Source organism: Cryphonectria parasitica, assembly GCF_011745365.1.
Source record: "Cryphonectria parasitica EP155 unplaced genomic scaffold M406scaffold_3, whole genome shotgun sequence".
Taxonomy (NCBI): domain Eukaryota; kingdom Fungi; phylum Ascomycota; class Sordariomycetes; order Diaporthales; family Cryphonectriaceae; genus Cryphonectria; species Cryphonectria parasitica.
Window position 1 is genome coordinate 4950419 of NW_024468911.1, and position 23382 is coordinate 4973800.

The 23382-nt window shown below is 52.2% G+C and overlaps 8 protein-coding genes across 8 annotated transcripts; 4 read left to right on the forward strand and 4 right to left on the reverse strand.

The window, feature by feature from the left end:
• Positions 1-671: 671 nt before the first annotated feature.
• On the reverse strand, positions 672-1331 carry M406DRAFT_223284 (magnesium-dependent phosphatase-1; the record flags this gene model as incomplete). Its single annotated transcript, XM_040915646.1, has 1 exon — positions 672-1331. A coding segment is annotated over one exon (660 nt), but the record flags the coding sequence as incomplete, so codon positions are not given.
• A 1022-nt stretch (positions 1332-2353) lies between these two features.
• Positions 2354-4616, forward strand: M406DRAFT_321841 (uncharacterized protein). Its single transcript, XM_040919564.1, has 3 exons — positions 2354-2806; positions 2894-3404; positions 3484-4616. The coding sequence occupies exons 1-3, from the start codon at positions 2369-2371 to the stop codon at positions 3513-3515; spliced, it is 981 nt and encodes a 326-aa protein (XP_040779039.1). The 5' UTR covers positions 2354-2368; the 3' UTR covers positions 3516-4616.
• Positions 4617-8620: 4004 nt separating this feature from the next.
• On the forward strand, positions 8621-9987 carry M406DRAFT_106881 (uncharacterized protein; the record flags this gene model as incomplete). The annotated part of the gene is made up of 2 exons (XM_040915211.1): positions 8621-9715; positions 9799-9987. The coding sequence occupies 2 exons, from the start codon at positions 8621-8623 to the stop codon at positions 9985-9987; spliced, it is 1284 nt and encodes a 427-aa protein (XP_040779040.1).
• A 3282-nt stretch (positions 9988-13269) lies between these two features.
• Positions 13270-13998, forward strand: M406DRAFT_252509 (NAD(P)-binding protein; the record flags this gene model as incomplete). Its single annotated transcript, XM_040916850.1, has 1 exon — positions 13270-13998. The coding sequence occupies one exon, from the start codon at positions 13270-13272 to the stop codon at positions 13996-13998; it is 729 nt and encodes a 242-aa protein (XP_040779041.1).
• A 1157-nt stretch (positions 13999-15155) lies between these two features.
• M406DRAFT_329121 (uncharacterized protein) lies at positions 15156-15770 on the forward strand (the record flags this gene model as incomplete). The annotated part of the gene is made up of 2 exons (XM_040920397.1): positions 15156-15279; positions 15433-15770. 2 exons carry the CDS (start codon positions 15156-15158, stop codon positions 15768-15770), a joined length of 462 nt encoding a protein of 153 aa, XP_040779042.1.
• Positions 15771-16443: 673 nt separating this feature from the next.
• M406DRAFT_355828 (uncharacterized protein) lies at positions 16444-18008 on the reverse strand. The gene is made up of 3 exons (XM_040923270.1): positions 17821-18008; positions 17072-17448; positions 16444-16960 (listed from the first exon to the last, which is right to left on the reverse strand). The coding sequence occupies exons 1-3, from the start codon at positions 17898-17900 to the stop codon at positions 16731-16733; spliced, it is 687 nt and encodes a 228-aa protein (XP_040779043.1). The 5' UTR covers positions 17901-18008; the 3' UTR covers positions 16444-16730.
• A 2088-nt stretch (positions 18009-20096) lies between these two features.
• On the reverse strand, positions 20097-21638 carry M406DRAFT_338720 (Microcystin LR degradation protein MlrC; the record flags this gene model as incomplete). Its single annotated transcript, XM_040921377.1, has 1 exon — positions 20097-21638. The coding sequence occupies one exon, from the start codon at positions 21636-21638 to the stop codon at positions 20097-20099; it is 1542 nt and encodes a 513-aa protein (XP_040779044.1).
• A 544-nt stretch (positions 21639-22182) lies between these two features.
• Positions 22183-23249, reverse strand: M406DRAFT_70182 (uncharacterized protein; the record flags this gene model as incomplete). Its single annotated transcript, XM_040925319.1, has 3 exons — positions 22183-22652; positions 22736-22855; positions 22931-23249. The coding sequence occupies 3 exons, from the start codon at positions 23247-23249 to the stop codon at positions 22183-22185; spliced, it is 909 nt and encodes a 302-aa protein (XP_040779045.1).
• Positions 23250-23382: the final 133 nt, after the last annotated feature.

Genomic DNA, 23382 nt, shown 5'->3' on the forward strand with positions numbered 1-23382 from the left:
ATCTCTTTGTAATTAGAAAAGTTCCTTCATGACGTCAACCGGCCCGGGCCCGGGACCACGGGATCTCATTGTGGTGGGGCAAAGAATTCCCCAGGGTCTATTTGAATTTGTTGTACCCATATTTGCTTAGCAATCACCTCAGATGGATAGAAACTTACCTGGCACAGCATATGAATTGGTCTCACTGATTGAGTTCCAGTTGGGAGGCAGTCCAGAGGCACGTCTCGAACTTTTTACTAACCGATGCCATGTTACAGACGGATTGGCACGTAGAGGGAGAGCCATCGTGGCTGTGGTGGACAGGTTCATGTGTGAATTGTTGCAATTATTGATTTATCTTCTATCATGTATACATCTACTCTCCCTTCTATTCCAAACCCATGTCTATGCTCTGTGTTCGTCCTGAATCGTGACAGCATGACCGTATTCTATTTGCATTGCACGCCGAGAAAGAAAGAAGGAAATAGGAAGAAAAATAAACCATGGTATGTGCGAACAGAAATGTTGCACCGCCAGTTGTCAAACCGGCCAGAATGACAGGCGCAGTGTCTCCTGGTCGCCGTCCGCCCTGTCGTAATCCAACCATGCATATGGAAAACTTATGACACCGCCATCTCAGCTCATTGACCGTCGTCCCCGGCTGCTGCGGCGCCGCCAACCCTTGGCGTCGTGAACCCCCTCCTCTTCCTCCACTCCCTCACTCCACGCTCTAGTTCGCCCCAGGTCACCCCGTCTCTCACCAGACACATGGTGACGCCGAGGCTCTCGGTTTCCCTGTTCCTGCTCTCGTCGTCAAAGAAAAGAAACTCCTCGTACGGCAGGCCCGTCTCCTTCTGCAGCTTCTGCATGTGCGTGAGCTTAGACCCAGGGTAGATCTGCAGCCCCGCGTCGAACATGTCGAGGGCCTTTCTCGTCTTGCCGGCCTTCTTGCCGTCCTCCGGCGCCGGTGGATGGATGTGCAGCAACTTGAGCATGTCCCTTGCCAGGTCGGCCGCGCTGGTCCGGCTGGCCACGCCGACCCGCATGCCCAGCTGCGGCAGGGCGTACAGAACCCCCGGCACGTCCCTGTAGAAGGCAAACTCCTCGCCTATCCTGTCGGCGCAGGCGGTATTGTTGCTGCCGGGGACCGTCTTTATGCTGCCATTAACGTGGGTGTCGACCCAGAAGGGCCACAGGGTATAGTCGAGGTCGAAAACGACGAGCTTGGGGAGGGGGCCGCCATCGGTAAGGATGCGAGGCACAGGTAGGGATATGGGGGTCGGGGTCGAGGTCGAGGTCGAGCCGGAGGATATGGAGGAGAAGGTTGCAGACTTGACGAGCTTCTTAGGCATCGTCTGGACGGTGGAGGAGTAGAGGCTCGAGAAGGAGGAGGAGGAGGACTGGTTGTAGGGGTGTTGGAGAGGCGGCCGTCGGGTTGGTAGGGTCAAGTGAGGTGCAGTTGAATTTAGCGCTGGGTAAAGCTGTCGAGAGGGATGGTTGGGGAGAAAAAGGAAAGAGGAAAGAAAAATATAGAAAATAGAGGCGTAACAGACTTGATTTCGCCAACGTCAGACTGAAAAGCCACTGAACCCCTCCCCCAGCAGGTGGGCGCCCCCCAAAAAGGTAGCTGGCCTTATCTTATCGATCCTCACCATGCTCTATTGATGTACCCTAACCCTGATACATATACCTTATACAGTACAAAGTACTTGTTGATGTACTACGCACATTAGCCGAGCCCCTCTGGAAGCCTCCATCTTCGAAACAAGAGCCGCGACCCCGAGAGGAGATGGAGGAGACACTGTTGGAGAATGCAGCATATGCAGGCGGATGTACGGATTTAATACTTCTCCATGCTACTCTTGGCCCGGCTGAAATATTTCTCCAAACGACCCGAATTATATTGAGTCGGGTCCACACGGATTTACAAGTTCACGACGAGCTCGCCTTGACAGTCGAACACAACTGCCGTCACCCCTACTACCAAAGTTCGAGTATCACATCGATCCAAGATGGCCACTCATCGTTACAAAAGACGTGGAGAGGGTTCCACAGGTTTCCCCGCTGTCATCCTTGTGTCGTGCCACTAGACATCAACTATTACCCCTCGCGGCTTCTGAGTTGAGCTTGGGAGAGAGAGATTATCTATATCTGGCCCCCAAAATTGGTGATTCTAATGTAACTCTTGGTTTTTATTTTTGGGTAAAACAAATCTCACCTACATCAACTCTTGCTCCTTTGAGCGTAGGAGACTGAATCCTTTCTAGCAATCGGATAAGCGCCAGGCAGGCTTTGTTATTTAAGAGGGCTCGTCAGCTCCCAACAAGCTCTCTCAGCACCTTGTAGCAAGCTTCAACAATCAAATTCGACTCTTAAGCTGTTGCCCCTCATGGCGACTGAAGCCCCCAAGAAGATCCAGTTGACCCGTATAAGCCATATCTACTACAAGTACAAACCTGAAGATGTCGACGCGGCACGGGCCTTCATGGTGGACTTTGGCTTCTTTGAGGTGAAGCGCGAGGGGCCCCGCACCTACTACCGCGGCTACGGCGTCGAGCCCTTTGTGCTGTGTGTCGAGGCCTCGGACGAGACCAAGTTTGGCGGCACGGCGTTTGCTGTTGACTCTTTGGAGGAGCTGGAGAGGGCGAGCAAGACCTTGCCAAAGGAGGCCAAGGCTACTGATGTGTATGAGATGGAGGGCGCGCCAGGCGGCGGCAAGTGTGTGACCTTCTATGACCCCGTGGATGGCTTCCCCTTCCACCTGGTTTATGGTCAGGAGCTGGTCGAGCCCTTGAGCCTGGAGCTGCCTGAGCCGAAGCCCAACTATGTGAGCAGTGCTCCCTTTCCCGTAGCAACTGAGCGTTGCTAGAAGTCTCTGGTCATTTTCTGACAACACGCATGCACACATATACAGCCCGAGAAGCAGTACCGCGGCGTCAATCAAACCCAACGCTTCCAGAAGCGCCCTGCGCCGGTCCACAAGCTCGGCCACTTTGGCTTGTGCGTGACAAACTACAAGAAGGCCTTTGAGTTCTACTCGACCTACTTCAACTTCCACCCCTCTGAGCTGATCCACAACGACGCCGGCGAGGACGTCACCGTTTTCTTCCGCCTTGGAAAGGGCCCAGAGCGAGTCGATCACCACTGCTTCTTCTTCTTTGAGGGCCCTCGCGCCCCACACGTCCACCACAGCAGCTTCGAGACGCACGACTTCGACGCTCAGGTCCTGGGCCACGACTGGCTCCGCCACAAGGGCTATGAGAACTGCTGGGGCGTCGGGAGGCATATCATGGGAAGCCAGATCTTTGACTACTGGTTCGACCCCAGCAAGTTCATCTTGGAGCACTATGTCGACGGCGACCTGCTGGACCAGGACTATCCCACTCAGCATAGCGCGATGAGCATGGATAACCTGCATGTCTGGGGTGAGTTTTTCCCTTCTCTCTGTGTCGTACAATCGTGCTATCTCACAGTAGACTTTATGCTGATATTCATTCTCGACAGGACCGGATCTGCCACCGACATTCTTGTCATGAGTGGCGTGGTTACTCCCGCAGGCCTCGCCACGATACCAAGTTGAAGTATTCGGCAAGGGTCACTGTGGGCAAAATTTGACCAGCGCAGCCCATTTTTCAGTCTTTCCATGTTTGCTGCTGCACGCCATTCATTTATCTATCTCAACAGGGCCGGATAGTGTGAACAACTAATCTTTTTTCTTGGAGGCTATTTGGGTTTTCTTCTCCCTGGAGGTCTTTGTCTCATTTTTTTTTTTACTCCACGATGGAAAGCACCATGGGGTTCTCAGTATTCCCTCAAATGACTGTTTGGTCTTGTAGGTCATGATCAATTACTGTTGGACGGTACAATAGCTTGTTAGCTCGTGTTTGAGGATCATCAGCCTCGTGGAGAAGGGAATTTTCAAATCGGAAGCTACCCCTTCAATCCCTAGTATCTTGACTGCGTGGGGAGTATTGGTCGATGGAAAATGCGATTAAAATATAACAAAATACCTAAGGTAGTAGAAAGCTAGCTCTCATCACTTCCACATTTTATTTACGCGTGGAGGCCAGAGCCTGCCGACATATTTACACAAAAACGAAAGAAAAAAACCACCAATTAAACAAACTAACCCTTTCATTCTCACGACCTCTCCTCACCTTGAGCCTCCCGTGGTATCTTGTGCGCCCTGTCGGTACAGCACCAACAACTCCTCGCGCAGGCTCGTCAGCTCACTCGCCACTCTCTGTGGACCTCCACCGGGTATCAAGCTGGGGGGCACAGCGCCCATCCCCGCCGCTGTCGTCGTAGTCGTCGTCCGAGCACCAGACGTCCACGAGCTCCCCGAGGACATTTGCTCTGGCGCACCCGAGGACTGGGACCAGTGGCTAGTGAGATATGCCTTTGCATCCTCACGAGAGAACGATACAGACTCGCGTCGGTTGACCTCCGGGCCTGTGGCGTCTAGCTCGGAGATGTCGTCCTGAGAAGAAGGTGGCGGTTGATATTGCTGTTGCTGAGGCATGTAGGCGATATTGGGTGGTAGTGGTGGAATATCCTGTGCTGCTGCCGCCGATGAGCCCGAGTACTGGACCCCACCTTTCTGAGATACACCACGAGCGGCCCAGCGGCTCCACCGCTCACTGATTGTGTTCACGTTCAGCGGTTGTTGCTCGCCGGACCGCTGGAACCAGCCGGCGAGGCTCTTGCGGATGTTAGCCTGATGCACCGGGGCGGGCTCAGGCATGGGAATGGGATAGCGAGGGTCCTGTCGCTTCTCGTCGAGATAGCCTTGGACGGAGCGGATGGAGCTGGCATCCTCATTGATATCTCTGCTAGGGCTTGAGGGACCGTCACGGCGCTTATTGTTGAAGTTGAAGTAGCTGCGCTTATTGGCGAACAGACGTTGCTTGTACGGATTGCCCCCGTATTTGTCTCTTCGCCGACGGCGTTGGCGGATGAGCATGATGGCCCAGACGATTCCCACAATAAAGCCCACCGCACCTATAGCAGCACAAGATTTAGCATTGTGACGATGAAACTAACTTTTTTGTTGAGGGGAAGGGAAAGAAACTTACCTAGAGTTCCAAAGGCGATGGCGAACTTGGTGTTGTTGGGAGGTGGCGGCGGCAGTTTTTGGCTGCTGTTGCCGCTATAATCATTAGACTGGCCTCCTCTGTCTTGCTGTCCGATGACGATGCTGCTGCTGGGGATGGACGACTGGGCCAGGGCTGTGGCAGTTGAGGTATTATCGACGGTGACGGTGGAGACAGAAGAGGTTGTCAGTAAAACAGTGGTTTCCGACGGCGAACTCGATGTAGACGAAGTAGTCGTAGTCGTAACAGGGTCTGTCGTCACGATGGACGATGTGCTTGATGCTACCAGTGGTGACGCTGCAACTGAAGTTGTTGGTAGAGGTGGTGGCGTTGATGTCGCAAGGGAAGTGGAAGTGAAAGTGGATGACGATGATGGTGTAGGCAGGACCGTGCTGGACTCAACAGAGACTGATGTCGAGCTTGGCTTTGGCTGTGTCTGAACGGTGACAGGTGGTGAGCTAGTGTGGTCTTCCTCCGTTTTCTTGTCCTTGTTGTCCTCCTTTCCACTGTTCTTGTCACCACCGTTTCCACCGTTGTTGCCGCCACCACCACCACCACCGCCGCCGCCGCCATTGCCGCCGCCGCTGCCTCCTCCTCCACTTCCTCCTCCACTTCCTCCTCCACTTCCTCCTCCACTTCCTCCTCCACCTCCTCCTGCACCTCCTCCATTGGTGTTGTCACGCTCCTTGGAGCCCTGGTGATTCTGGTCCCTCTTCATGCCGCCTCCCGAGACGGCGCGCTCTTCCCCATACTGAATGGATTCATCCCGATCATGCATCGCGGAGGCTCTTTGAGAGATATCACTTCGCTGATATCTGAGAAGGGGAAAGAAAAAAAATTTGAAAATTCAGTCAGCAAGCTTGAATTGGTGAGTAGACAAGACCATGGTCCACTAGATAACTGACCGCCATGCGTTGAACCCAGGAGGTACCATCTCCAGGGCTGCCAGCTTCAATCATGCGCCAGAATGTCTCTGAATTAATCTTATACACCGACAGATGCGTCGTCCAGCTCACCCAGGAGTGGGCTCAACAGCCGTTGAGACTGAGGGAAAAAATTATTAGTAAGGCAGATTTCCTCCTGGGAGACACTTGATTAAGTAAAGCGAAGAAAATGAGGATCCCAGCCTTTTTGAAATAAATATGAAAGGAATATCAAGCATCGAGGCCTGCTCTGCGCGAGCCAGCACGCTATGTACAACCCAAAGAGTTGACCAGGCGTAGCCTAATTAAGGTGGGGAAAAAGAAGGTAAGAAAGACAAGAAAGAAGAAAAAAAAAATGGAAAGAAAAAGAGCCACCTGAGCCAGCAGTGGGCGGAGAAGTGGGAATCATAGAAAGAAGAGGGAAAAAGAAAGATAAGAAATGATCGTCGCAGGGCGAGGAAGGGATTGGGTGCAGAACGTATCAGATCATGTTCAAAGCCAAGAGAACAAAGACCGGACGATAATACGGCATTGACAAGAATCAAGTGTAAGAAACGTAAGGTGGGTAAGATGATACTCAGCAACAAGAGGCGGCATGAAAGTCAAGGGCGAAAAAAGAAAAATAGAAAACAACACCCTTCTACAAGGGATAGAAGGAAAAGAAAAATACCAACAAAGGGACTTGAGGGACCTCGGAGCATGTTTTCAGACTGATGTTCAACATCATGCAGACGGTAATTCGAGTTCGAGATCTCGTTCGGCGGGATGTGCAGCCACGCGGCTCATTTAGTGGGTATCATGACCATCACAGCATCATGCGATGTATGCGTATCAGATGGAAAAAATCACATCCTCACACGCATAAATTTAAATAGTGTCCTTTTCAAATGGTCAACCGTGAAAGGGTGTGCTTCTCTCTCACTGTGTGTGTGTGTGTGTGTGTGTGTGTGTGTGTGTGTTGCTCTCCCTCACTCTCACTCTCTTTTTGCCTGTTACAGCCGGGCCGGCCCTTCGGCTTCTGATGTCCAGTATCCCTGAAGACAATCGTGAGGTATGCACGTCGCGACGTTTCAGCAAGGTGGACGTCCGCATCGCGTTTCAGAATTCAGCAGAGGAGAGAGTAAAAGCCCCCTTGACTTTGACACGGCGGCAAGGCGGCCTGACGTGCACCAGGTGCAGACTACTCGGATTCCGAAAAGAAAGGCTTTGGTAGACGCCATAAATCAACCCCAGTCGAGGAGACTGCCGAGAGGTACAGAAAACCCCCCGCTGAAAAGTGAATACTAGAGCCTCGGCCGGGTCTACTCAGCGGCTATAACCACAATTTAAACGGGAATAGCGCTGGCGACTGACGTACTGCCCAGTTCCCATAGCGATTTCGAGACAGCCGAATGTGAGACTTGTTTCCGAGACTCGCCTCCAGGTTTGAGAGAGCGAGAGAGGGGCCATTGGAAAATTGAAGAAGAAATGGGAGAGAATGAAGAGATGAGAGGGGGTGAATTCTCGGTTGATGGTATGCTTGATTCCCTTAAGGTTGTCTGAGATTCTGCAGCCTTTGCAGTAGCCTAAAGTCGGAACCAAGGGAGAGAACTAAACATGAGAAATACATAAGCAAAAGCAACATGGCGAAGATCGACACGTCCGTCCCGCTGGTGCAACCAGCCAAGCAGCCACATCCATCATTTTCATCATCTGAGCACATCTTTTTCCGATGGCTGATAACTGAAAGGGCCGGGACTGGAGAGGCCGCGTGGGCTTGTCTCACCATTTTGATTAAAGTGCGGTGAGGAAAAGAGGCAAGCTGAGGTAGATCCTGTAGGAAAATCTTGCAAAAAAAGTAATAACACGGCATCTGCCTGTGCCACCAAAAGACGTGGCACCGTACGCACCCTGCGCTCGATATGGATAGGTGCCTCCAGACATGCCTATACACCGCATTTGAGGAGGACAGAGAGGCGAAGTTATAGTTACACCGCAGAGGGGGGAGGCCAGAAGGAAGGCCAAGGGGGGGCAGACTGAGGGAGATCTGATATGTTGAGGACTGCAATCGGGAGGCTCAGCAACAACCCACTACAGCTAAAAGGTTAGTTCTATGCAGTGACACATGTAGTAGCAGGCTTATCAGGGAAGACAGAGAAACCATTCCGTACCCCACAGCAACCCCTGTAATTACAGGCAACCCTGGAGTACAATGACTGTACGTACCTTGTACAGGGCTCCATATGACTGGTGAGCTTCTTGACATGTCAATGGGAAAAAGATGAATTGTAAGAAGAAATGGTTCATTCGTAACGGCAGTAAACGGACAGAGCTCAAGAAATACGGACTGATCATAAAAATGCTGGTTCCAAGACTATAGTGACCTTGTAATCAAGATGAAGGCTGAGGTGTAAGCTGCAGCATGAGGTAATGATGCAACCACCCCTTTTGTGAATCAGAAGAGCTTGCCTGGGCCAGCTTCTGTCCATTCCCACAAATACCTGCAGCAGCCTGCTACCATCTGCCTCTCTGGATTTATTTCTTCTCTGTATTACCATATTACCATGCTACCATATTACCTGATCTCCACCATCCCCAGCCCTGTACTGTACATACATAGCACCAACACCAACAAAGTCTTTCCAGATGGCCGAAAAGAAGGAAACAGCTGGCTCCAGTGAGTCTCCAGACTCCAGCGAGACTGCAGGTTCCAATGAAATCACAGACCCCAGTGAAACTGTTGACCTCAGCAAGGCTGCTGAAACCACGGAGGATATTGGCTCCAAAGAGGTCGCCGATAACTCGAAACAGGTCGCCGTTGGACCCCAGGAGCGTACTTCTCCCGTCGCCACAGGTCATACGAACTCCCCCTTGTTCACTCAAATTCCCGTCGACATACGCCTTCGAATCTACACCTACGTCTTCTACGGATCTACCCTGGAGCTCAGGCCTGATAAACATCCTGAACACTATCCGCTAGAGCTTCGGGAGATTTTCGAAGCAGAAACACGCCCAAACCGAAACGCGACGGATGTGATGAAGCGGATACGCCGCCACCCGTATTGGGAGTACGCGAAAATTTTGACCAGCTTCCATTACAGCCTGCTCTTGACCTGCCGCGCCATCTACAAGGAGGGCCTGGTTACCTACTGGGGCGAGACCGTCCTGCTCGGAAGTGACTGTGATGCCAATGCTCCTCGTTTTGTCATGGCTGCCTATAGGGCGGGAGGGGGCGAGGTAGACGACGACGACGGCTGGGCCACGATCCCAAGGTTCAAGCCTTTCGGTGTCCCCAACTCGGATAAAGACGAGTTCTCCGTTGGGTACTCTTTCAAATTCTTGTTGCAAAAATTCCCTGATGCGGCAAAGCCTTATGTCAAGCACCTCGTGGGCATTCCTGATCGCCTCACTGAGACTGGAGACGACAAATTGACCATGTACGACTTATTGCTCGAGTTCCCGCGCCTGAGGACCTGTACCCTTATAAATCGTACTTTTACAGACACGACCGCGCGGGATGAAGTGATACTCGATAACATCACCAAGCACCCGGGCGTCCCCATCCGCGACCAGAGAATCTTTGACGTGGTCAAGGCGCTCAAGACAGTTCGCGACGAGGAGCTCAAGACCAAGGACAGCGAGCACGTCAGGAGTATTCCTGACATCCTACAGTCACAGGCCAGACTCTCGCTGATCCGAAGGGAGGCCGACCCACGCGGCGAAACCCGCCCAATTGTCGAGGTATGTACATGCTCAATAGCAGATGTAACCATCCGTTTCGTAAAACAACATTGTGGCTAGTAGATCTATGCATCTGACAACAGGAGGATATACAGAAGGGCTACCTCAACTACACGACCAACAAGCAAGTGTGGCATATCGATGCTGGGCGCCTGCAACCGCGAGTAATGCGAGGAAGGCCGAATCCTCCGATGGAATATGACCTGGGCGGTCATCATTGGCATGTGGATGACTGGAGATGCCTGGTGACTGACAGGCTCCCATATCAGTGAGAGAGTAGGAGGAGAGCAAAGGCCGAAGTTGCACAGTCATTGGTGTGCACTATCCGCGGTCATCACATCATAGGTGGAAGATTCAGCAGAACCGATACCGCGTTATTTCCTTTTGTTCAAAAATTGAACTTCGAATATCTTTGGCAACTCTGTGCGCATTCTGATGATGATGGAGGTGGGAGTGAGCTTTGCATCCCAGCTTCTGTCTCGCTCCGACTCTGCCTGACCTTGACGTATCATGAGTACCTATGCAGTCTCAACGTCACCAATTGTCACTTGTGAATCAGACATGCCAGTTGCTTATCCATGTCCCAAGACCCTCTGACGCCTGTCGTCGAGCTCGTATTACATGCGTCGCGTCATGCGGGCTCGTCGACCAGATGCAGTCAGGGTCAGGTTATGATGGTTAGAACTTAGACCAGTACAGCTTCAAGAGCACTGTCTCCATTGTCAGCTCAGTTCCAGTTCCGAGGAAGTCAGTCGTGGAACAGCTGACAGTATTCTTGGCCTTTCGTCGAACCCGTCTTTTCGTGAGGCTGATCTGCTTACATAAGCAGGACGACGTGCTTGGATATGTATTCCACCTGAGTGACAACATTGTTCTCGAATTTGCAGTGGACATGATTGACTCAAGCTTGGTGGGTAGAACAATGAATAATCTCTCCTCTGATCGTCAGTTATAGAAGATACTTGGGTACTTGGAGCAGAGACTGTAGAACACTTGAGTCAGTGTGGGTAATGATGGATGGCAACTGGAGGAGTAGGCTATTTCTTTGCTGTTATTCACAAGGAATTCGAATCAATCAGACCTCGGGTGATAATGAAGATCCATACTGACGAGAATTTGACGCCTCTTCTCAGATCTGTGGTGGTCGCGGTGTCGCGAAGGGCTGCCAAACACGCGTCAGACGCGTCGTCATAGTGGACGTGTGGGGAGAAACAAACATCTTTCCCAATCCATCAGAAATCAAAGTCTCTTCAGAGTGTTGAAGAAAAAGACTGATATGTGAAAGAAAATAGTGTAGAAGCCAACTTGTTTCGTCAAAATTACGTACAGGAGGGTTGGCGGGTGGCTGTGGTGGAGTGTCCTCCTTCTTCAAGCAGGTTGAATCAGCTGGCAACAAGTTGGCATAGGTGATGGCATAATGGTTTGCTTGGGAAGTATCTTTGACTGGGCTGCTGCAGGGAAATGGAAGAGACAAGGGGAAGGGGCTAAACGTGGCAGGAAGTGGAGGGTAACATATAAACCAAAAGTGATCAGTCCAAAGCAATAAGTTGTTTGTTGGCGCAGTGGTAAGATTCATCTTTCCACAATCGAGTCCATTAGCCTTGAGCAAGCTACCTAGCCGCAGTTCCCTCCACTGAAAGCTGCAGAGGATCTGGTACGACTCACCGGGCGCGGTACCGGGGAACCTGCTCACAAGTCGCCATAAGTCTGCTCGGCAGTGCCCTTCGGGGTTGTTTTTTGCCCTTTTTTTTCTGGCGAGCTCTTTTTCCCTCTACTTCTCTATGTGCCAATACGTCGTGAACAGATTTTGTTACGTTTGCTACGTGTGTGGGTGAGGGTGGGAGATGGTCTTGGGGGAGGAGAGAGGGGGGAGGGGGGGGGGCGCTGTTTGGCCATTGTTTGAAGGAGGCTGCCTGTTCAATCCCAAGTGGTGTCGAGTCTTTTTCTTTTTCTCGCCAGATTATTTGGCATTGTTTTCCTTGGCCCTGTATGCCTCCACCTAGACCTCTGAGATACTTGGAACTATGATCACTAGAAAGATATGCCAACGGACCTAAGCCTTGTCGATGAGCAATTACTAGGACCATTCCGATATAGAACTTCCACTAGTAACATTAAACATTGTGCCATCTTCTACGGCCCCGCTCAAGATATTCAAGATGCAGCATAATTCCCACATTACTCCATGCACGTCGATAACGAGAGAAATTGAGTATGAGACGCTTTACGTGGTGCAGTGCACCAAATTTAGCAACTTGAACAATAATTTAAGTTTAGGATTGTTAATTCCCGCGCTGTCTCGTTTCATTTTAATTCACTAGCATACATTTCTCGGCCGTATGGTTCAATCGAGTCCATATATCAGAACATCAACCTTCTGCTTGGAACTGCGTGCCTTCTCACTTTCATCCCTCACATCCCCCATCCCACAGCCTCGATCCATTCTTGATGCATGTTGGACATCTAGCCATACACTGCACCCTAAATGATTGGACAATGAATGCGTGACTCGGTCTCGTGTACAGATGACACTTTTGAAGACGCCGATCATGCTCATGGAAGGGACATGTCTATTGTCACGAGATTCTGGCCAAACTCCAGACATCACAAGATGTATTGACGGCTGATATATGTCTAGAACTTCCAAGAATGGCTATGAAGATTCTACACAGTCTGAATTAACTATTGTGAAAAATGGAGCATATTTAACCCTAACCCTCTGTTTTGATCTCCTTATAAACCATCTCAGAGCCTGGTTTAGTTACTTAGAAGATCTTCCTTTTGTATTAGATAGATTCAATCTCAACACTCATTCAGCCACTTCCACGTGCTCAGCTCATACGTTTCTCCTTAACTATTAACCTGATATTTTTGAAATAAGTAACAACTGTCTCTGGACATCGTACAATGGCTGCCTTCTAATGCCTTGCCCGGACCTTGAGGTGTGTGAATATCTACTAATGTCTATTCCATAAGAGCTTCTTCATTAGCATGTCCTCTTTGTTGACAATACACACGGCTACCGTAGACACACGATGAAAAGACCGGACTTTACAATAGGTATGTCCGGTGGGCCCGCGTTTATGACTGCACGCGCGCAATACATGACATCATATTCTCTGCTTTTAATGGCTGATGACAGTGTGCCAAATGTAAATGTTGATTAATTTTGGCCTCTCAATCAGAGCTTGCAAGTACACTGTGGACTACTGAATGGGTTACGACCCATGGCGTTCGCATACGATGGAACATTGGTAAGCTGAAGACAAGCCAGGGGAATCAATAAATATCCGAGAGCCGATTTCACCGTGTCGCGATCTGGGGGGAACTGGGACAACGGTGACCGGACATGCTGATAAATCCAATATATCACTTAGAACGAATCCTACATTTCAAGATGTATCGGCTCGAAGGATCCAGGTTTAACAAGCTTTCGTCAGTGACATCTGGTCAAAAGTCAGTGCTGTTCATCTTGCTGACAAACTCAGCCGACTCCGTTCGAAAAATGAAAAAAGAATTAAGAGAAGGGAAAAAAAAAAAACTTAAAAAACTTAATGGCACGAATCTTCATCACAGGCTCATCCGACGGCCTTGGCGCCCTCACAGCCAAACGCCTCATCGCCCAGGGCCACCAGGTAGTCCTCCACGCCCGCAACACCCAGCGGGCCACCGACGCCCAGGCCGCCTGCCCAGGCGCCCACGCATGCCTGATCAGCGACCTGCGCACCATGGAAGGAATAAAAGCGCTCGCGGCAGAGGCTGACAGACATGGGCCTTACGACTGCGTGGTGCACAATGCCGGGGTCTGCGGCGCGGCGCGGTCGGCGCGGGAGCTGTTTACTGTCAACACGCTTGCTCCATACGTGCTGACCTGTCTCATGGCGAGGCCGCGGCGGCTGGTGTACGTGTCGAGCGAGCTGCACCGGTCCGGGCAGGCGCGGCTGGACGCGCTCGAGAAGTCGGCGTATGGGGATACCAAGCTCCACGCTGTCATGCTGGCGAAAGGGGTTGCGAGGAGGTGGGCGGAGGTCGAGAGCAATGCTGTGACCCCCGGCTGGGTGCCGACGAAGCTGGGCGGATTTGGTGCGCCGGGAGACATCGAGGCTGGCGTGGAGGGGTTTGTGATGTTGGCGCTGGGCGAGGGCAATGCGAAAGGAGTGACGGGAACGTACTTTCAGCAGTCCAAGATGGCGACCTGTTCGGAGGCGGGCGATGATGAAGGGCTCCAGGACGGGTTACTGAGGAAATGTGCTGAAATGAGTGGTGTCGACGTGCCTCAGTAGTGGGGAAGAGGGAGGGGAATGACCAACTGGGAATAGAACCAACCGTCTGTGGATTGCACGTGGTTTCATGATGGCACAGATGATAAGTTTTATGCAATGTATAGTAAAATCGAGAGGGCATGGTGATGAAAGGGTCCTCTGCGCCTCTCTATGGTCTGCTTGTGATTTTCTTCAAGCTGCGTGTCTGGTCTGGAGAATTCGTGGGAAGAAAGGCCAATCATACGGCAACGAGGTTATCTGTGTCCACGATGACACCCGAGCTTAACGAGTCGCGCATTATTCATTGGTTTGCATGTACATAATGTGCCATGTAACATTGGACGGAGTACATCTGTAAGTGTGCGTCGTGATCCCTTGATACGACACAGCAACTCACCCTTCGAGGAGACCCTCCTTTTTTTCTTCCAAAGTCATTGTCACCTCAAGTTAGCCGTGGCCTATCATACGGTAAAACATCCGGCAGTCACTATACCGTCGTCCTATAGCATGCCAAAGATTCCACGATGGAGCCTTTTCCGGATCCGAAAGGACCCTTTCTGACTCGGCCGATAGGATATACAAACAACCACCGCAATGTATCCACCAGCGCTGTGATGGAGACCGGACTGTTGGCGGCCCCTCATCGCCCTTGGAAATCCTGTTCATCTTCTTGTTTCTGTCTTGCTTGGCCCTCGACCCGTTCCTCGTCTGGACTGCAACTCTCCTGTCTCGCTAGCGCTTTTAGCCCCGAGCTGGATTCCACATAGTGAGCGAATTGGTTCCCGCCCCGTTTCCCGAGAGGGCACGACTCAACGTCTGTTCTCTCCAGCGGCGCCAACTGGACCGAGGCACCTGGGGCCAAACTTGGTGGTGTTGGTGGGGGACCGCGTGACGAGATCTCAGATTGTCCCACTGGGTTCGGCGGATCTTTGCCAATGTTTTGCACCCTGAAGAGAGACACAGGTGTTGTTCTGATTTGTCTCGTAGTCACCTGCTCGTAATTTATAACATGCTTTGGCATTCCCCTCCACCTTGACACCTGGGCCTCGTTGTCTTTTCTTCTTTCTGTTTCTTGTCAAGGCTTGCAAAACCATACTGACGACTGGCCTTGAGTCTTTTGAGAGCTGAAGAAAAAGAAGAAGAAGGGAAAAAAAACAAACATTTTACTACCCACTACCATGGCAGAAGATACATCGCCAAGGCGCAAGCTCGCCATCCAAGTGATCGACTCGTACCGTTCCTGGGATCTGGACAAGATCATGTCCCTGCGCGCAGACGACTGCGTCACGGTTATCCTGCCAAGTACGTTAATACCGCCATTTACCCCGAATCCTCGTTCACCCTTCCTCCGTGTCTGGGGTTGAGAAAGCCCGAGGAAGAGAACAACAACAACAACAACAAAAAATGATGACAACCAAGACCAAAAGAAGCTGACCACAGGAACCTTTTACACAGAGAGTCTTGGCCAGCCCGAGATGGACAACGCCGCCTACAGAAAGTTCTTCAGCTTCTCGCTCCCGCTCTTCCAGGACTTCAACCCACAGATCCAGGACATTATTGAAGACGAGAAGGGCAACAAGGTCACCCTGTGGTGCACCAGCACGGCCGACACCGTCATCGGCCCATATGCCAACGAGTACATGATCACGCTGCACTTCAACGAGGCGTGCGACAAAGTGGTACGGTTCCTCGAGTTTGTCGACTCCCATGTAGCCAAGACACACTTTGAGGGCATGAGGAAGTTTGTTGAGGCCAAGGAGGCTGAGAAGGCTAAGGAGGCGAGGCTCGCTTGAGGAGGACAGCACCGAAGGCAAGGGATATGGCCAGCTTTTCCCAGGACGACCACTTTGAGACATCCTGTGAGGCAGGACAGGTCGAATTTCCGAACTTGTGGCGGCGGTTAGCAAGCATATAGACACGTAGACACTCACAAATGATGGACAACTTATCACCCCAGTCTGTAACTTGCTACTATGATGCTGATTGGCAGCAATCTCAGGCCATGAGCAATAGCGAGCATGAAGATGAGCCATAGTCGAACACGACTGATGCGTCTCAGGGGCTTACGCTATGCCATTAGATGCGATCGATGTCAAGATCCTCATACGGATGTCTTGATGGAACAGTGTGTGCAATACCCTGGAGTTGAGATCGAGTGAAGAGATGGGCGACAGCCGTGCGCGGTACGGTCTCAGGTGATAATTTATAGGCCATATGATGGGGTCGAAAACATGGCGGGAATAACGACGAGAACTGCCCAAGCTACTGACGTCTCCTGTGTGTTGCCGGCCATCTGGACCTCTTCAGTGAATCTGATCGGTGTGGAAGACGCTCGATGCCCATTTACCTGCTCCTTCTTTTCCTCGTCTGGGTGAGTTTTCAAGACTGTCTCGGGCCCCCTTTATGTGTAACCGTAGCTATACAACTTCGTATCACCACAAGCAGTATATCCTGGCAAGACAAAATGATCGGCATAAGGGCCAGGGGGAAAGATCTTTTGGGGATGAAGATAATTTTTCCCATGATATTCTTGTCTATCTCGTCGCACCCATGATTCTTTTTGTTACCAGGCGCGGCCTCGGTTATCCCATGCAGAGTGTAGACCGGACAGACGATATCCTCATGGACATCATCAAGGAATGATTTCTTCCCACAATCGCCAGAAGTATCATCCACATTTGCGATATGACTAGAGAGAAAGAGAAAGAGAGAGAGAGACGTGTCCGCCGAGCCACCGTTCGACAGCCAGCGGCTCACAGCTTCTGCATGGCAAGGACGTCGGAGGACTGGACATAGTCCTCGAACTCCTGGATTGTCTCCTGGAGCTCATCGAGGGAGACCTTCTCGTCCTCGACGACCAGGGTGATCTGGAGCTTCTTGACACCGTAGCCGACAGGGACCAGCTTGGAGGCACCCCAGAGCAGACCGTCCTGCTCGATGCTGCGCACGGAGTCCTCAAGCGCCTTCATGTCGGTCTCGTCATCTGTTTTGTGTGGCAAACCACGTCAGCATGTCGATGTTATGATACCCCAGCATAAGCAGGGTTCCATTCCAGCGAGAGGATGGATGGATGGATGGGTAGCTGAGCACATACCCCATGGCTTGACGTCCAAGGTCACAACGGACTTGGCGGCAGGCTTGGTCTTGCCCTCCTTCTTCTTCTTGTACTCAGCCAGGCGCTCCTCGCGAATACGGGCGGCCTCGGCATCCTCCTCCTCGTCGTCGGAGCCGAACAGGTCGACATCATCGTCGTCCTCGGCAGCGGGTGCCTTGGCAGGGTTCAGGGTAACCTCGGCGACCTCGGGGCCGTAGGTGGTGTAGGGCTTGGAGGCATCGCCGGAGAGAGTGGCGAACTCGTCCTCGTAAGAGGCGATGTGCTTGTACCACCGGGCGGCGTGAGGGTACTTGGCGGCGTCAGGGGCGGAAGAGAGGGCCTTGAAGACGGCGACGTCGGCCTGGGTGGCGTTGTAGCTGTAGATGGGGCAACAAGAAGAAGAGGGGCAGGTATTAGCAATGGAGGATGATCAAGCTGGAGGGGTATGTAGGGCGGGGCTATTTCTGAGACGAGACACCGGGGTGGGCGAGCACAGAGGCGGGTCAGAGGTGCAACAGAGTTGCTGGGTTTGTATTCATGCGCAGGTCTTGAGGCTGCTCAGAAACACGGACCAGTGGAATCATCATATGGAGACGATGTCGTCGTCGTCGTCATCGTCCTCTTCTCTTCCTGATTGTAGGAGGAGGAGGGGAAGGAAGAGGGAGAGGGGGAACAAGGAGGAGTCATAGCTCCAGGTAGAGATGGACGAGGGAGGAGGGGGCGGGGGAGGAAAAAAAAAAAGCACCTACCCGGTGATGTAGGATCGAGTGACCAGGAAGCTGTTGAGCACGGTCAGGCCGGCATCGCTAACGAGATCGGTGAAACCCATTTTGGCGGTTGTGAAGGTTGGAAGGAGGCGGAAGTGGTGATTGTGGCGGTGGGATGTGAAGTGTGGTGTTTAGGAGAGTAATGTGGTTTGGTGGTGTAGCGTGGTGAATTCTAGTGGTCGCTGCCCGAAAGCCAGAGAGAAAAAAAAAACCAAAACCATTGCCCTAAGGGAAGGACAGGCAAAGATTGGGAAATTTTCATTTACCCCGCGCTAGCCACTGGTCGCCCAAGCCCTGTCGTGCCTGTTACCCACGTTGGCCCAGGCGCTCAGGGTTCTGGCCTGCCTGTGAGCCAAATTCCCCCCCCCCCAATCATTCTCCTCTCCTTCCCCACTTTGGCGCCTGAGGCCACGATACTGTGATGGGTGGGGATGACAGAGGGTTAGGGGTGCATGTTTGTTTGGGTGCCATCTCATCGCAACTTCCTCCTCGGTGTGCATCTTCCTCAGCCTCTCTCTTTTTAGTTCTTCGCATCTCCGACCTTGGCCGAGCTGGCTGCGCAGGTAAACGCCTGCATCCGCAACAGCTTCATCATCGCTGAACTAATATTGGTGGTGATCTACGTTTTGTTGATCAGACAGTTTCTATTTATCTTCTGATGAAATCCAGTCGAAACGTCGTCTCCCTTTGCCAGTTTGGTCGGGAACAAACACCATCAGATGACGGCCACACTCCGGTCAACTGCCATGTCATTCACCATGCCTTTATGGTGGTGTCCAGGAGCCTGCCTGTTCCCGTTCCCCATACGACCTGACTGACATGTATTATGCCCATGGTAAAGAGATGGCCAAGAACACGTGCATCATGTGTCAAACCCTCCCATCGTCCCATCGTCGAGACAGATTTTCACAGGGGTTGAAACGCACTGCAACTAGAAACAGCCCCTCAACACGTCGAGCTACTATGGGGAGCTGACGACTGTCTTGTCGCGATACCTGTCAGATCGAACGGCTGGATCTATTCTCGTCGACGCCCTCAACCTTTAAAAGAAACCATCTGCGCACCCAGAGATGGCTTCATGTATCAATCTATAATTCATCAGTGATCGTCTCTCAAGAGGAACGAAGTGCAGACTTATCCTTCTACACATCAACCCTGGTGGTGTTTTTCCTTTTACATCTTTTCTTACTGAAGTTGCTGGACCGACAATCTCTACAGAAATCTTCATAATTTCTAAAAACAACCAAAAAATCAGTCAACATGAAGTTCTCCTCTGTGATCGGATTCACCGTGATGATCCTTGGCGCCAGCGCTCGCCCGGCTCTGCTCAGGGAACCATCAGGACGCCTGGCTCTCAAGGTTGGTGTTGGTCTACCTACCCTCTTTCTCCATGGCATCAAGTTGCGAATCTCAAAAGTTATAATATGCTAACAACATCCATACACAGCCCGTGGTTCGCGCCGATGATATCGTCGAGCGTGATACGCTGTCCCTCGTGCAGCGCGGCATCATCACCAGACTCCACGCGCCAAGTGATCCTCACCCGGCATACTGAGTAATGACTGGTTCTATCAACAAGCCGGAGGCATTCTTTCGGCAGCCCAGAGGCAGATGACAATCAGATTGTCTGCCAGGTCTTCCATTCGTTCCGACAATCATAATCAACATCATTCGAGAATATCCTGGTGTGGCCGACTCGAGGCACCGATGGGTATCTACCGGGTCAGGGTGTCGAAACTGAGTGGTGGGGCCCTCTAACCCACAAGTCGGGAGGGCTTCTGTGACAAGGGCTTGGCTGCGAAACTGCCTCACCCAGTTTCAACATGCCCCATCCAGTATCTAATGGCCGCGTCAACCTGGCTTGGCACCAAATAATATGGACATCTTCTCTTGCAACCGCCGACGTCTTCCGAATGACAAATAGTCGATCATTGGGCACACAACCTTTCTTTGTGGGAGGAATTCGTCGATTCCGGAGCAGACAGGATGGAAGCCCTCCTCGACCTGATGCTATCTCTTTTGCTTGAGAGGAGGAGGAGGAGGAGGAGAAGAAGAAGAAGAAGAAGAAAAAGAGAGAAGGGCTGAAATCAACAACTACATTCTTTCGATCAAACCTCGATCACGATTGGACAAAGATCATCGAGAACATTCATTAATACAACTTTTTTATAATGTCTACAGAGGGATGTTTTCTCCTTCTCTCATCCAAAAGTTCATGTCTGTGTTGTCCTTGCTCCTCCACCAGCAAAGGAAGACCACTACTCATCAGGCCCTTCCAGTGGCTCATCAGACATGGGAATCCACCTCGCCGTGAGGTCTGGCTCCCGCTCGGCATCCTTGTCAAACGGCCACATTGGCCTACGGATCCTCGCGTGGCCCAGCCTCTCAAGGTCCTGATCTACGCCTCCAGGCGTGAGGCCCAGCATCCAGTCGTTAGACATGTCGTACAGCTCTGGCTCGAGATAGCCAATCTTGACAATCACGATAGCAGCCTCCCTGGGCCGCAGGTCGAGGTCCGTAAAGTCCTTCTCTTTGTGATATGGCTTGCGTAATTTGGTCAGGATGGCGTGCACGCTGCCCACCTGCAGCACCACCTCGGTCACCGCGTCCTTGTCCCCGTGCTTGATGCTGTGCACACGACCCGTCATCGTCAGCGGTCCTGCATGGATATCGTCCACCATTGCCCCGGCCGTGACTGTCACCACTGCGCCCACTCCCGCCTCGACAGCGACGTCTATTGCCTCTGGACCAGGCACACTTGCGTAGATAACCACTGGCCCATCCTCCTTCTTGAAATCCTCCCGCTCCAGGAGACGAGTCAGCCCCCAGGTGACATCGCCGCTCCCGCCTGCGGTGGGGTTGTCACCCGAGTCGCTGATGAAGAAGGGCCTCTTCTTCTCGTCCTGGATCCTCTCCAGCGCCGTAGCAAGACACTCTCCAAAGCTACCCGTCGGCGCCACAAAATGGAAACCCTTTCGGTTCTCCCAGAACAGCCGCGCCAGCTTCTCTGCACCTGCCGCCACGGCCTCCTTCTCCCATCCCGTAACCACCACTGCCGCTCGGTTCCGCGGCTCATCAGCCCAAGCATACCCAACCCAGATCGCCGCGTCCAGCACGCCCGCCGTCCCCTCCGCCACGCCTGGAACGGCGGCGTAGATGGACGCGGCGGGCTCGTCCCGTGTGCTCGTCTGCTCGCCCGGTAACAGGATCGGCACGGGCACCCACGCTTTGAGAGGCCGTTTCTTGGTCGTCTTCTTCTTCTCTAGCACAGCCAATAGATTCTCACACGCCCGCACCCGTGTCTCGACCACATCCACGTGCGGCGCCGTCCGGTAGCACGTGAGCAGGTCACACGCGTGCGCCAGCTCTCGCGACACGTTGCCGTGGAGGTCCATGCTGGCGCTCACGAGGCAGCCAGCCCCCACCGCCTTTCTTACCCGCCGCAGGAGCTCCGCCTCGGCATCGTCCAGCCCTTCCACGCACATTGCCCCGTGGATGTCGAACCAGAGCCCGTCTGGGGTGGTGTCGATGGCCTCCAGCCGCGCCACCATCTCTGTCGCGAGGGAATCGAAGGCCTCTCGCGTGACCTGCCCGCCAGGAAGGGCGTGGCCGATCAGGGCGCCGCGCCAGTGGGCAGCTGTCGAGAGCGGGGTGTTTGGGCCTAGGACGGCGGCGTGGTAGGCGGTGACTTCGGCGTCTCCGCGGCGTGCATGGAAGGCGGCGGCTTGGGTGCGGGCGGGGGAGAAAGTGGAGGTTTCGATGGCCAGGCCGGCGATGGCTATTGTTGGCTTGGGTGACATGATTATTTAGCCGGGCTGCGAGAGAGAGAGGAGATGAGCGTAATTTGGCGATAAACACCTTGGTGAATTTGCTGTGTGGCTTTGTTACTTTTTTGAAATATGATTTGAGCAGCTTTGAAAGGAATAAATGAAGTAGCAAATATATTGAATGCCAGAACTTAGCAGAGATAAGACCAGACCGGGAGTGGTGGTTCACTGTGACGGTGTTGCCGGTGCCGCGGATCGAAGTGGAGGTTATATAAGTACAGTAAGAATCTGTTGATCCTGGCTTCTACCATCCTTTTATTATACTTTTCTTCTTCTTCAGAACTGATAGCTGACTGATTTAATGGCTGCAGAATCAACGAAACAGAAGATTGTCTTGGAAGAAGATTTGCTTGCCAATCATCTATTCATAGAGAATATGGGAAAAGCAAGAAAAGAAGAAGACAAAATAGAGTTGGATTGCCATTTGAAGGGAAAAATGAATTGGTACGCCGCCTCTTCTTAAACGACCTATGTTGGGACCTGAAGGAAACTTCAGTCCTCATGACCTACATTCACTTCATGCCTTGGACTCAGTCAGAACCAAATCCAATATTTCATCCATATACTTGAGATACAAAGAAATATGTCCCTCCCCCTCCAGCAAGTGAGGTTTCACGTATTTCTCGGGAAGATGCGTCGCAAACCACTCCCCGTGCGAAGGAGGCACCATCTTGTCTAGATCGCCTTGGTACACATGGATAGGAACCCTGACCTCGTGAAGCTGGAAACCCCATGGCTGCATGAGCTCCAGATCATCGTCTATCCACCCGTCGACACCATTGCCGAGGCCGTGCTGGAACTGGTCCACAAGATATTGAGCTAGAGAGTCGTTCTCGAGCAAGGCTTTCTTGTCCACCTCGGGCAGGATGCTGGACAATTCCTCTGTCAGGCCCTTTGCATCCGACTGCGTCATGCCGGGCAGCTCCTTGAGGCAGTACTCTCGTACGGCCTCCTCCCCCTTCTGCATTGCTTCGTACTCTTCTAGGTCTGATTGCACTCCAGTCAGCCAGTCCGTCAGGTCACGATCGCCAACTTCTATGCACATAAAACCATGGACTTTCAGAACTTACTGCTTTCTCCATGCGACGCGCCATAGTCTAGATCCTCTGCATCGGTAGGGCCCCCGCCAGCGATGACAAGCGCTGCTACACAGCCTGGCAGTCTCGCTGCACATGCTATGCCATGGGGACCTGATAAGGTATTGTCAGTGATTTGCCTGCTACTAGATTCTCAGGGCGGAAGACATGAACAATCGCATCCCTTACCTCCACCGCTGTACCCAGCAACTACACAACGTTTGACACCCAGATAGTCAAGGAGCGTTTTCATGTCCTCCACAAAGTCGACCACCTGCCTGCCCTGCCTCCGTGTCGAGGCGCCGTAGCCAGGCCGGCTGGGCGTGATAAGCCGGATCCCCTTTGCGGCACAGACAGCGCTCATGGTAGGATTGGGACAGCAGGCGCCGACTGTGCCGTGTATGAACACAAAGGGAAAGCCGTCCTGGGCGCCAGAGAGGGTATATTCCAGATTCCGGCCGTCGGGAAGACTGAGAACTTGAGGGTTTGTTGTGTTACTTGTCGCCATTGCTATATGTTCCTTTCTTGATAACGTTAAGTAACAGTGAGAGGGGTCTTCTTTCCTGTTTTTTTTCTTTTTCTTTTCCTTCTTTCCATATCTCAGGAATGGGTTGTACTAAGAGTTTATATGCTTCTTCTGC